Raw genomic sequence first — 13,613 nt, 5'->3', positions numbered from 1 at the left:
GCTAAAGTGAGGGATACAGGTTTCCTGCGGAACCGGGTTATATGTCCCCTTATTTGATCTTCAAATGAACCTGCTTCATAATAGAGCACTCTGGGAAACATCTGCACCATTATACAATTAATTACATCCGTTGGCTATTTCATGAAAACATAAATAATGTTTAAGTATATAGAAATATACTGTTGTAGGGACGGACAAGGCAAGGCACCTAAGATAGCACTGAAGACAGGAAAACAGTCCTATTTGGTTGCAACCAGATTCAGAGGGCATTGCTTCTGTTGTAATCAATTAATCCCCTGAATCCCAAGTTTAGGTAGTTTCAGAATTTTGTACTCAACATGTAAGGGAAGGGGCTCAGAAGTTCACAGTCTGCAGAAATTCACAAAAAGCAGTTTTTGTTTCTGTTTTTCTGGGCAAGTTAACTTTTCAAGGACACCTGGGAGGGGGAGAACTTTTTTATTTGTCCTTGCCAGCTGTTACCATGGAGCCCAGTTGATAACTTCTTTATCTTAGAAATGTAGCCATCTCTGTGAAGCCCCAGCTCAAGGCCAGAGGCCTTGTTCCCATATTTTGTGAAAAACTAGTAAGGGGGTGTCTAGCTTAGGAGTGCTGATTTTTCCAGCCAGTGGCCAAGTAGAACAGGGCAATATGAAAAGAGGAAGTTTATCTATACTGAACTCCTTTATAGGGACTCTTTTGCTGAAAGTCCTAAAGTCAGCCATGGTGAAGACTTCTGGAGAAGGTCAGTTAAGACTTTTCTGTGGGCCTGGTATAGAGGGGGAGGACAGGGAAGGCGGTGCTGAGAGCAGCTCCGTGGATCTGAGAATGAGGAAGGAGAGATGTAAGAGAATAATGGGAAAGGGGTTTGGGATTTTTCTAGCAACAAAAACTTGAGTAGTAGAACAGGTAGAGCAGAGGGGAAGACTGGATTGAGTATCCCAAAAAGCCTGTGAGGGACTTTAAATTTTTAGTAACCTGTTTTCAGTGATGACAAAGCAACTTTAAAGGCCATTTTCATTACATCTTGGATAGGGGTCTGAGGGCTCTCCTCTGGTTTGAGCTTTGGGTTAGCTGGTAAGAGGACCTGGTGGGACCCAGTGTGGGCACTGACAGGAGAAGAGAGGAGTGAATTGGTGGAGAGATACCTCAGTACCTGTTACTTCAGCAAGGGGGCAATGGTCTGAGAACCGGCAGAGGTTTGGGTTCCATCAGGTAGCCCCTGTATGTTTACATCCTTATGACTTACAGAAGTCGGTTTTTCCCCCACACAGCCTTGACTCTTTGAGCCTTTGATAGTCCGCCGGGCAAACATAGTAATCTAGGTTAGCCAACCTGCATCTGGCTCCCATGTCCCTACATCCATAATGTTTGTTTCCATTATCTATGGTATGGAAGGGATTTAATGGAATTTTAGTGGGATCCTCTTCATCAGGGATACCCAATAGGAAAGACCTATAGCCAGCTGACAAATGTCTGGGTGGAGAGATGGCCACCAGGTCCCTAAGGGGGCTGTATGTGAGATAGATCATACTTTTTCTCCAGTAGGATTTGTAATCAGCCATTGCTGCTGAATGGGCTGATGAGGGTTAGGACTACTGGTGGTCAAGGGGAGAGTCCATAGCCTTATCCACACGGTGAATATGCAATTTGAGAGAGTTACTGGTCTTTTTCAATTTCCAGCCAGAGTCTGGACAGGGCGCAGGCTTGAGATGAGAGGCATGGATCCAGGAAGTGATTCCATCTACCTTTACCGCTGTAGGTGTTATAAGTAGCACCTGGTATGGTCCTTTCCAGCGGGGTTCCAGGGATGACACCTGATGTCGCCTTACGTAGATGAAGTTTCCCACTTGATATCGATGTGGAGTTCCTTCGTCCCCAGGTTGGTAGGCAGTGGCCAGCTGTTTCCACAGGTATCACTGAGTTTTTTTAAGAGCTTTCAGTCTGTCAAGCAAGGGGGTGCAGAAGGGATTGTTAGGTCTTAGAGTTGGGATTAGGTCCCTTCCTGGAGGAGGGGCACCATAGAGAATTTTATAGGGGGTGAGGTTACACAAAGAAACAGAGGGAGTATTTCTTGTATGAAAGAGTGCATAAGGCAGGAGCATAGTCCAATCTTTTATGCCAGTCTCTAAGCTTAATTTCGTTAAGGTCTCTTTAATGGTTTTATTTCTTTTTTCTACCTGTCCTGAGCTCTGGGGTCTATAAGCACAAGTAACTTTCAATTAATCCCCAGGGTCCTGGTTAACCCCTGACTTACCTGGGCCACGAACGCCAGTCCATTATCATACCCTATTACCTTAGGCAGGCCGTATCTTGGAAAAATGTCTTTCAGGATCTTCTTGACCACCATTTGCGCCCTTTCTTTTTTGTGTGTGGGGAAGGCTTCAATCCATCCTGAAAATGTATCTACAAAGATTAGGAGATATTTAAGTCCATACCTTGCTGGCTTAATTTCAGTAAAGTCCACTTCCCAAAATTGTCCTGGTCTGGTTCCTCAAAGGCGCCTTACTGCAGGAAGCTTGGAAGGGTAAGCATTAACCAATTGATAGACCCGATAGGTTTTTGTTACCCGTTCAGCTATTTCCTTTCGCTGTGAGCCGGTTAGTGGAAAACTCTGTTCTTGATCCTTCGGGAATGCCTGCAATTTCTTTGAGCCAAGGTGAGTGACTTGATGTACATTTTTAATGTAGTGTAGGGCTTTCTGAAATTGCAGACTGGGCTCAGTAGAGGAGTTCAGTGTCAGTGTCCTTATGTTCCCCTGGTGTGGAAAGTGTTAACATGGTTACTCCGTTTAGGGCTGCCAATTTAGCCTCTTCATTTGCCCTCTTGTTAGATGGGGGTGGTATCTGCACAACGGTTTGTTTTCTGGGCTCAGTGAGCCATCGTTTACCACCCCTAAGGGAATACTCCACGAAGATTACTTTTTGCTGGCAAATTTGGGCCTTTTTGGCAGAAGCTCTATACCCGAGTTGAGCAAGCTCAGATAATAGTGCTTGGGTCCCAGACTCACAGTTTTCCTTGGTATCGGCTGCCAGTAGCAGGTCATCCACATATTGAAGCAGGGTGACTTTGGGGTGCGTAGTTCTGAAGTTGTTGAGATCTCTGTGGAGGGCTTCATCAAAGAGAGTGGGGGAGTTTTTGAACCCCTGTGGGAGTCTGGTCCAAGTTAGTTGATCAGACGTTTTGGTTTCTGGGTTTACCCATTCGAAAGCAAACAGCAACTGACTATCTTTATGCAGAGGCAAGCAAAAGAAAGCATCTTTTAAGTCCAGGAAAGTATACCATTTTCGCTCAGGGTTCAGGGTGCTAAGCAGATTGTATGGATTAGGTACTGTGGGGTGAATGTCCTGCACTCTGTTGTTGATCTCTCTTAGGTCTTGAATGGGGCGATAGTCCCCGGTTCCTGGCTTTTTTACTGGTAGCAGGGGAGTGTTCCAGGCCAATTGACATGGCCTTAGGACCCCCTAAGGCCAGATATTTCTGAATATGGGGCCTTATCCCAGCTTTAGCTTCTTTGCTCAGAGGATATTGTTTAATATTAATTGGGGAGGCTGAGGTTTTTAACTTCACTGTTATTGGAGGTTGTTTTATGGCTAGGCCTAATTTAGCAGTTTTTGCCCAGGCATCTGGGTAATCTGTTATCCATTTCTGGGATAGCTTGTCTGTTTGATCAGTCTTGGGGGATGTGAAGAGTTGATGTTCACCTTCTATTTACATAGTTAAAGCCATGACTATAGGAGTTTTTACTGAAGGATTTAAAAATTCCATTTGGGGGTCTTCAGGGTTAAAAGTTATTCTGGCCCGGAGTTTGGTGAGCAGATCTCTGCCCATCAATTGGGCTGGGCATTCTGGGTTCACTAGGAAGGAGTGATGGACTTTTCCTTTCCCCAGGTCCACGGTCCTCTTAGTTGTCCAAGCCTGATATTTACTGCCATTAGCCCCTTGAATTAGAGACCTTTTAGTTGATAGAGGGCCCAAGGGGGCCTTAAGGGCTGAGTATACTGCCCCTGTATCCACTTCAAAGTTTACTGGGGTCCCCTCCACTTCAAAAGTTACCTTGAGCATGGGGAGGGGATCCAAGCCCCGACTTTCCTAGTCATCCTCCAGAGTTAGAATGGCTGGCTGGCGTGGCTGTTTCTTTCTAGGGCACTCTTTGGCCCAGTGTCCTTTTTCTCTACAGTAGGCATATTGATCTGAGGCCAGAGGTGGCTTCTGGCGTGGGCCCAGGTATCCTTTTCTGTCTCCCTGTCTCTTAACTTCTGGCCTATTTGTTGTTGTGACCAGGACCTTAGTCAATGCCTCAGTCTGTCTTTTGCTTCTTTCATCCTCCCTTTGCTCACTTTCTTTCTCCCTCCTTTGTTCATTCTCTTCCTCAGTTTCTCTCTTATAGTATACCTTCTCGGCTTCTCTGACTAAATCTCTCAAAGTCATGTCTTGTAATCCATCTAAGCACTGTAATTTTCTTTTAATATCCAGGGCAGCTTGCCCAGTAAAGGCCATTGTGACAGATGCATTTTGATCCTCTGCCTGAGGATCGAAAAGAGTATATCTCCTATACGCCTCCATAATTTTCTCCAGAAACATAGAGGGAGATTCATTAGGCCCTTGAATAATCTCTCTTACCTTGGCCAAATTAGTTGGCCGTCTAGCAGCTGCTCGGAGATGCACTATTAGAGCCCGGCGATAAGTGGACAGATGCTCCCTACCTTCAAAGGTGTTGGGGTCCCAGATGGGTTGGTTCAAGGGGAAGTCAGCTTCGATTATGTTGGGAAGTTGTGTCAGTCGCCCATCTGGTCCAAGGATACTTTTTCTAGCTTCCAGGAGGATTCTCTTTTGTTCCTCTGTCATGAAGAGAGTGCCTAAGAGTTGTTGGCAGTCATCCCAAGTAGGCTGGTGTGAAAACGTCAGCAGGTTCTTTGAGTTCTTTTAGCTGGGCCAGTTTCTTCCAGGGGAGGAGGGGCTGTGTGTGCCATGGGGGAGTCATTTGGAGGGTACTGGGCCAGCTCAGCTTCCTCCAAAGGTGGAGAGGCTGAGTCAGCAGCACGAGAATCACTTAGAGGGTGTTGGGGGTTGGGGAAAGAAGGCAAGGGATAAGGAAAGGGAGGAGAGTCCAGCAGAGTCAAATCTTGAGGCTCAGGGAGAAGGAGCAGAGGGTTTGAGAGATAGAATTATGGGGGGAGGAGTTAGAGCGGGGACAAGAAAAGGCTTCACCCATGGAGGAGGAGATTTGCAGAGGTCCTGCCAAGTTAAGATATATGGCTGTTGATCTGGACGGCTATATGGTCCCGGCTGAAAGACAAAGACAATATCTCTGACTTTTTAAATTAGTGGAAAGTAGAAAGATCCTTCTGGGGGCCATCCGACGCCAAAGGTGGGCCATTCTGAGGCATAGAGAGTCTGCCAGGTCCGGTGTTTTACTGAAAAAGAAAGATTTTAAGCCCTTAAGCGGACTTCAGTCCGGTGATCAAGGGTCAGGGACAGAGGCGTGGAATGGCTCTGTCCCATAATGAAAGTTACTTGAACAAAGACAGGGACAATATAAACGTGACACAAACACGGACACACAGTAAACAGTAAACGTGTAACACAAGTTCAGAGGCAAAGATTAAAAAGAGACAGTGAATTCAACCTGAGAGAAAGAATTGTTGCCGGCAAAACCAGACGGGTTGGCAGCAGAATATAACAGATGAAGGCACCTCTGTCCCTCCCAGATGAGGGCACTTCCAACCCTCCCAGAGTCCTTCAAAGCGTCCCTTGAAAGACGTGGCCTGTGGCTTCTGGAAATGTCTGTCCACCACCGCCAGGGGGAGCTCACACTCTTTGCTGGCAACCACACTCTGCCAACCCAAAACAAAAACCCAGAAAGGCTCTGAGAGCTCATGCTCTCCACTGAGCAAAAAACCAAACTTTGAGCGATCGCAAAGGAAAAACAAGGAGGAGAAGGAAGAAGAAGAAGAAAAATAAAAGGTACCTTACTTACCCCCCCCCAAGGAGTCTGTTAGGGTCTCCCTGTCCGGCGATACACACTTCCTGGCCAACGCACAAAATGTTAGGGTCTGGCGAAACGTCGGAGGAAGAGACCACAAGAGACTGTCTTATGCAACAACAGAAGGGTTTATTTGGAGACCAGCGTGCTGGGGCTCAGAGCTCACTTTAGCAAAGAGAGATACAGAAAAGAGCCCTGAGAACATCTTAAGCAAAGCTTATATACTTTCCTTGGAGAGGGCAGGGAGGGAAGTTCATTGACGGGTCAGGGCAAGTGGGCGGTTTGCCTGCAACCGGGTGAGGGAATACATACTGCAGTTTGGCAGTTGGAGACAGCACATTCTGGGAACAAGATTAGCAAACAGTTCTCAAGATTATTAACCTTTCATCATGGTTCCTTTTCTTCTGACACTCAAGTTTCATGGACTGAGAAGCTACTGATCTCTCTAGCTCTCCAGTCTACAAATGGCCACTGTAGGACTATCCAGTTTCTGGTTGTATAAGACAATTTAACACATTCCCTTTTTATAACCATACCCATATATGTCATTTTGGTTCTGTTCCTCTAGAAAAACCTAATACTCTTTCATTACTTGTCACAGTATCTCTATAATGTCTCTGTTTAGGGTACCTGGTCGTGGTATCCACAGTCCCTGGTTATTGTCTGTGTTTTCTACACCTGATCACAATTTTTCTGTATGTTTCGGATAATTATACAAGGTCACAGCAGAGGATAACATCTCTGGTTACTGTACCATGTCATAGTATCTGAGTATTATTTCTGTTTATTTTCTATAATTATTTGACCCTATTGGTTTGGGCCTCTGGCAAGACAGAACATGATGACAGAGAGCATGTAGTGGAGCCATGTTGATTACCTCATTGTGTCCAGGAAGAAAAGATTAGGAGGGAGGGAGAAAAGAAACCTGGGACAAATGACAAAATATACCCTAGAGGGCATTCCCCCAATGATCTATATCCTCCAACCTTGAGCACATTCTCAAGTTCTTACCTCCAAATAACCCCTTGAGTGATGGATCCACTAGCATTCTTATAATCTATTTGTGAGGTCAGAGCCCTTTATGATCCTATCTTCTGCTCAAGGCCTAATCTCTGAGCTCTCCTGCATTGGGGACCAAGTCTTTAACACATGGGCTTAATAAAGACATGTAAGATCCAAAACATAACATTGTGGCCACAGCTCCCAGAACTGTTGTCTGTGAGACAATGCGAATTGAATTTCATTAATCTCCAAGAGTTCCTGTAGTCAAATAGTTCCAATATGGCTCAAACATCCAAATTCAAAGTCTTCTCTCAAGACTCAAGGATAAATTTTTGATGTGAACCACTGTAAAAATCAAACCAACAGTTGCACGTTCCCAAGACACACACACAGGATAAATGTCCCCATTACCAAAGGAAGGAGTAGGGAAATGACAAAGAGGAATGGTTTAAAGCAAGACCAGATCCTCCCAGGGTAAACATCAATTCCTGTAGGTCCATATTCAACATCTATGTCACAGGGTGGTATGATGTAAGCACTAATAGGCTTGTACAAAAACTCAACTGAAAGTGGACCAAGGACCTAAGCAATGGACCAGAGACCCTGCCATAACTAGAAGAAAAAGTTGGCCCAACTCTGTATCATCTTGGCTTTAGGAGTCAAGAAGACTCCTGGAGTGTAAAAGTAAAACCATGAATCAATACATGGGATGATAGCAAACTAAAAAGCTTCTTCACAGCTTAGAAACAAGAGTGTAAAGAGACATCCTACAGAAGGGGACATTTTTACCACCAGCACCTCAGACAGAGCATTACTCTCCACCAGTATATATAAAGAACTGAAAAAAACTTTAACACCAACAGAACAAAACAAAAACAATCAATCAAGAAGAAAACCCACCCAAATAACTCAATCATTAAATGGGAAAAGGAACTGAAAAGGTATTTCACAGAAGAAATACTATTGTTCAAAAACTGTGAAAAAATGTTCAACATCCCTAGCAATTAGAGCAATGTAAATTAAAACTAACTCAAATTTTATCTCACTCTAGAGTTAGGCAATTATAAAAAATACAAATAACAACAAATATTGGCAAGGATGTAGGGAAAAGTTTCACTAAATACATTGCTGGTGGGACTGCAAATTGATGCTACAACTCTGTATGGAGATTCATAAAAAACTTGGAATGGAAAAACCATTTGACACAGTGATCCCACACCTTGGTTTATACCCAAAGGACTTAAAATCAGCCTACTACATTGATACAGCCACATCAATGTTTAGAGCAGCTCAGTTCACAAAACCTAAGCTATGGAACAAACCTAGGTGCCCTTCAACAGATGTACGGATAAAGAAACTGTGGCATATATACACAATGGCCTATTTTCAGCCTTAAGGAAGAAATTATGGCATTTTCTGGTACACTCGGGGAGCAGGCACAGACTCTAGATAGCTCCCCAATATCACATGTGCCCATGCATTCACTCACACACACACACACACACACACACAGACACCTTTATGAAGCCTGGTAAGATGGTGCCCACTTGAAATGCCTTCAAAGGTTGAGAATGAGGACTTTGGAGCACCATTTTGAAGTTCATCTGGGGAACAGTGTAGAGCTAAGAGGTCAAGTTCTTGTGTGGTATATTAGTCTCTGGTGTCAGAAACTAGTTGGATGAAAAAAAAATGTTAAGGAAGAAAGGAAGGAAGGTAGAAAAAAAAGGAAGGTGGTAGTAGGAAAGCTGGGGGAAGAAGGAGGTAGAGTTAAGTTTACCCCTTCTTCGTCTCCACCACTTGAGGACAAAGCAAGGAAGCCGAGTGAGGGAGAAGGAAGCTAGTTCTGTGCACACACCAAATCTCCTGGCCACCTGACCTTGGATTCATCAGACCCTGGAAAACCCAGAACTTGAACCCATGGATTTATTGTGATGAGCTAGCCTAAGATGGCGAGGGGCAGGAGTGTGACAGGGCAAGGCCTCTGGACACACCTGTGTTTCTCTGTGCCACGGCAGGACCCATTTGTAGAGTCTAGGATTGGTGGCCTACAGGTGTGTCCTGGATCGCTTTGCATAGTTGAAAGCACTGCCTTGGGGGTTCCAGGGTTCCTGGAGAGGGAGGTGTCTCAGAAATTCTGGGGGAAATGTGGACCAAAGGCACGTTTGTTCTCAGCCCCATTGGAGTGAAGAAGCTGGACCCGGGTGTCTTAGGGGACAGGGCATTGTGTGAGGGTGCCGTGATGTGAGTGAAGGGCCACCACATTAGGACACCAACCTCCCTGAGGCGGCAGACACTGGAGGGTGGAGGTGCTATGGACCGAAGGCCAAAGGAGCTTCCGGTGTTGGGACCAGACACACCAGGGCCATTGGAGCCCACTACAGGTTTTGGTAGGTGCGGGAGACACTGTGGGTGGGCAGGACGCACCTATCCTTGAGCTTGTGGACTTTGATCTTTGCATCATGACCAGTGCCAAGGTCCTGGGGGCCAGAACCCCCAGGGAGAGGATCACCATGGGCCAGGCAGGGCGCACAGGGCCATTTGTGGCCGTGACCTCACAAGGGGCGATTGTGAGGGCATTCCACAGGGCGTTATAAAAGGCAGGGGCGACAGCTGGGCTTCGTCCATTGTGCAGGAAGCTCTTGGTGGTGACCTGTCGGACTCCCAGCTAGTTAGTGCGTTTGGTGGTTGGTGGTTGGCGGTTCTGGTGTCTTTGTTCTTTGATTTGGGGTGTTGTTGTGTTGTTTTGTTGTTTTAGTCTTGCTTTGTTTGTTGGTTTTGTTTGTTGTGTTGTTTTAAGGTAGCGTCCTCGGGTGGCGTGGCCACTCCGGATGGCTAGACAGAGTAGTGAGAGTCAGAGTAGGGCGCCCAGGAGCCCCCAGCGGGGCCTGGAGTCCAGCTCATCCTCGGAGGATGCCCTGAAGGGCCAGTATGAGGTGCTGAAGTGCATCGGGCAGGGCAGCTTTGGCACCGTGAGGCTGGCCCGCCACATCCTGACGGGGGCGGAGGTGGCGGTGAAAACCGTGCGCAAGGGCGAGCTGGACCCGGCCTTCCTTCAGGCCGAGGTGGCCATCATGAAGGCCGTGGAGCATCCCAGCGTGGTGCAGCTGTTCCAGGTGATGGAGACGGCTGACCGCGTGTACCTGATCATGGAGTACGCTGGTCGGGGCGACCTGCTGCAGTACATCCCACAGGGGGTGGGCCTGCCGGAGCGGGAGGCGCGGGGACTGTTCCAGCAGGTGGCCAGCGCCCTGCGCACGTGCCACGCCCAGGGCATCGCGCACAGGGACGTGAAGGTGGACAACATCCTGCTGGACTCGCGAGGCCGCATCAAGCTGTGCGACTTCGGCCTGGGCTGCCAGTTCAGGCAGGGAGAGCTGCTGGACACGGTGTGCGGCACCATCACCTACTGGGCCCCGGAGAGGTTCCTCCTGGAGGAGTACCTCGGGCCCGCGGTGGACGTGTGGAGCCTGGGTGTGGTCCTCTACTTCATGCTAACGGGGCACCTGCCCTTTAAAGGGAACGCCTTCCAGGAGTTGAGGGACCAGGTGCTGCACCGCTCCTGGGTCTTACCAGCCCACGTGTCCCTCCAAGCTCAGGACCTGGTGGCGAAGATGCTGACCGTGGACCCCATGGAGAGGCCCAGCATGGCTGATGTCTTGAGGCACCCGTGGCTGAAATGGGGTCAGTGGGCTTTTCTGATTGATACCAGAAAGTCCCGCCACCGCTTCTGCCCAGATCCCGCCACAGTGAAGGTCATGCTTGACCTTGGTTTTGACCTCACTGACACCTGGACGTCCCTGAAGGGCCGAAAGTTCGACCAAGCCATGGCGACATACCTTCTGCTCAGGCACCAGCACTCGCAGGGGGTGGGCCTCACGGTCCAGAGGAGGTCTGTAAACTCGGGGCTCCAGCCCAGGTCCTCTGCGGGTTCTCTCCCAGCCACCCTGCCCCGCCAGAGGAGCGCCAGCAAGCCCACCTCTCCCTCCAGGCAGGTCGTGCCAGCTGTACAGCAGCCGCGTGGGGAGCACCTGTGGCCCCGGCAGAGGGGCAGCAAGGGAGGCAGCCTGCCTGCCCTGGCCCTCCCCAGCCTGCAGGCCCAGAGCCCAGCTGCCCCTGGCAGGGCCCCTCAGCAGGACCTTGCCGCCCTGCCTCCTGGCCCTGGGTCTGGAGGCCTCAGGTCACAGGTGGAGGGCAGCATTAGACCCCAGGGAGTGTCACAAGGAGAGCAGACCCTCCCCAGGCAGCAAGCCCAAGGAGGGACAGCGGGCTCTTCCCAGGAAGGCACCAAGGCCTGGCGGAGGGTGGCCAGGAGGATCCTCACCTGCCTCACACGAATGTGCTGTTGCTGTGTGGCAGCCCCCAGGACAGGACCCAGGCAGGAAAACGGGGTGGCTCGGGCCCCAGAAGGGCAGGCACGCAGATTGCAAAACAAAGTGGTTCCTGAGAATGGTGGCCAGTTGAGATGGAGGCGCAGCCAAGCAGGTGGGTGGGTGCAGCCTGATGCGGCCCTTGTGCCATCCCTGATGGCCTTCCCCAGGACATAACCCGCTGTCCCTGGGTGGGTACCGAGAAGGGGGCGTGATGCGCTCAGGCTCAGGCCAGTTTCTGTCTTTCCCCTCAGGCAGTTGGCAAGGATCTGATCAGCATGGCGCAGGTGCTCCATAGAGGCGTGCCACCTGCAGGCACCTCCTTCCTATGAGTTCCAGTCCAGAGGGCCTGCTGGGGACAGGATGCCTGGAGACAAGTGCTCTACCACCAACCCCCTCCCTGGTCTGCAAGAAAGACTGGGGAATCCTTTTCCTGGGACTCCCGTCCCCCCGCTGTGCTCTCCTCTGTCCCCTGTTTCTGGCATGGCAGACATGGCTGGTTCTTAATAAATTTCTCTTCCTCACAGATCTCCTCGCTTGGATGCTTTCAGGGGACCAGGGAGATTTGTCTGGGTTGCATCCTGCTCTGAGTTGGGGCTGGGCCACCATCCGTTTAAGCGAAGGGGTGGGTCTGTAGTACTGGGAATAGAGCAAGGCAAGAGGGACTCCTGGGTCCTATGGAGGTCCCCTGGGCAAACAAGGACTTTCAAGTGCTTGGGAAGGTGGGAGGGTCTTGAGCTGCCTGGGGGCCAGCAATGCAGACCCTGTGGGGCACCTTCTGACCCTGCTGGTCCCTGATGAAGAGTGGAGAAGGGGAGGTGCCCTAGACCAAACTTTCACCCAGAGATCATGTCCTCAGTGACCTATCTCCTCTTGGTGGGCAACGTCCTAATATCTCTACCATTTACCCCTAGCCCACCAAGATACACAGTCACCAATGTCTCCATCCATTCCTGAACTCACAGCGCCTTTGATCCATTCACCTACCCCAGGACCCCAACACAGAGCACTGCTCTCCTGAGGTTCAAGCCTTCAAAGCATGAGCTCTCTGGGGACTGGGAAGAGTCAGAGCAGAACAGGAGGGGTGTAGACTGTGCTTAGAATGTGGATTCGAGGCCAACCATGGGGTTAGAAGGCTCAATTCAGATACATTCTCTTCCACTGACCCTCTGAGTTACTATGGACATGTCACAGAACTCTGCAAGCCTTAGAGTTCTTGTTTATTCCAGAGGCCTTATTGAGCACCTACTGTGTGTGTGTGTGTGTGTGTGTGTGTGTGTTCACACATGCTTGTCTTTGGGATTCGCCCCAGGATCCCCCCACTCATGAAAGCATATTTGTGCCCCGTGACAAAACAGGACCCACACATTAGCCTCATGAACAGTGAAGCAGACACGAGGTGGATCATAGGAGAGAGCGTGACACATCCAAGGGTCTGTGTACATCTCCTCCTCCCTGAAAGGAGTCTCCAGAAACAGAGGGTCTAAGGTCCAAGGATCCATTAGTCCTGGAATTTGGAGGGCTCCCTTCGGGCTCTCTTGGGAAATTGCTTCTGTCCACTTGATTGAATTTCCTATTTTCTTATTCCCAAAATTAGAACACAAATATCCAGTGGTATCTATTTTTGATCATGTCATTAAGCAGCACTTTCTAAAGTGGTAGAGTAATAAGATAGTTGGTGCCTGAATCTCTAGATTTTGTCAAGCTGCGTTTTGAAATGCCTACCAGATTAGACCTTTATGTGAGACAGAACTTCTAATATTGTATGTCTTTTAAGCAACTGAACTGATTCATTTTTTTAATCTTCTGTAAAGCAACTAAGTTTTTACAGTGTACACAGGCCAAGAGCTAGGAGTTTATAGGGTTGGGGAAGGTCACTTGGCCTTTAGTCTTCTATTCATTCTGTATACTCTGAGATTCCTTTGCTCTAAATGTCTTATTGCTCATTTAAGTTATTTGGTTGTTTTGCATCCTGTGGTGTTTTATTTTGTTTTGTTTCAGTCTCAAAACATAGTTCCAATTCAGAATCTTTATAGCTCACATATTCACCCAAAGACTTCAAGGGAATCAAACCCATAAGTCATCTTTCTTGCTGGCTTATTGTGAAGTAAGAAGAACATGAATTCTTTGATACTCATCACATCAAGAAGTGGTTGAAAAAGTAACTCTGTCTTTTTATCTGGACAGTCTCTTTAACTGTTTTGACCCATAGCATATTGTAGAAACTGTATCATGTGGATTTCTGGGCCCGGGTAGTAAGT

At 48.4% G+C, this 13,613-nt stretch overlaps 1 protein-coding gene and 1 long non-coding RNA gene across 2 annotated transcripts; both read left to right on the top strand.

Annotated features, from left to right (window-relative positions):
* Nucleotides 1-476: 476 nt before the first annotated feature.
* LOC144367602 (sperm motility kinase-like) lies at nucleotides 477-10,637 on the top strand. Its single transcript, XM_078024671.1, has 3 exons — nucleotides 477-742; nucleotides 4,819-10,517; nucleotides 10,559-10,637. The coding sequence occupies exons 2-3, from the start codon at nucleotides 9,814-9,816 to the stop codon at nucleotides 10,635-10,637; spliced, it is 783 nt and encodes a 260-aa protein (XP_077880797.1). The 5' UTR covers nucleotides 477-742; nucleotides 4,819-9,813.
* Nucleotides 10,638-10,672: 35 nt separating this feature from the next.
* On the top strand, nucleotides 10,673-11,880 carry LOC144367189 (uncharacterized). The gene is made up of 3 exons (XR_013426483.1): nucleotides 10,673-10,874; nucleotides 11,342-11,467; nucleotides 11,607-11,880. It is a non-coding gene; the product is annotated as an uncharacterized LOC144367189 (long non-coding RNA).
* The last annotated feature ends 1,733 nt before the right edge of the window (nucleotides 11,881-13,613 follow it).

This window comes from Ictidomys tridecemlineatus, chromosome 10, assembly GCF_052094955.1.
Source record: "Ictidomys tridecemlineatus isolate mIctTri1 chromosome 10, mIctTri1.hap1, whole genome shotgun sequence".
Classification (NCBI taxonomy): Eukaryota; Metazoa; Chordata; class Mammalia; order Rodentia; family Sciuridae; genus Ictidomys; species Ictidomys tridecemlineatus.
This window is presented reverse-complemented; position numbering and strand designations above follow the sequence as displayed.

Excerpts from the sequence above, each read along its gene's own strand:
- LOC144367602 (XM_078024671.1), top strand. The coding sequence starts at position 9,814 with ATGGCTAGACAGAGTAGTGAGAGTCAGAGTAGGGCGCCCAGGAGCCCC. Across the intron at positions 10,518-10,558 it reads AAAGGGAACGCCTTCCAGGA|CCCACGTGTCCCTCCAAGCT; the intron begins GTTGAGGGACCA and ends GGGTCTTACCAG.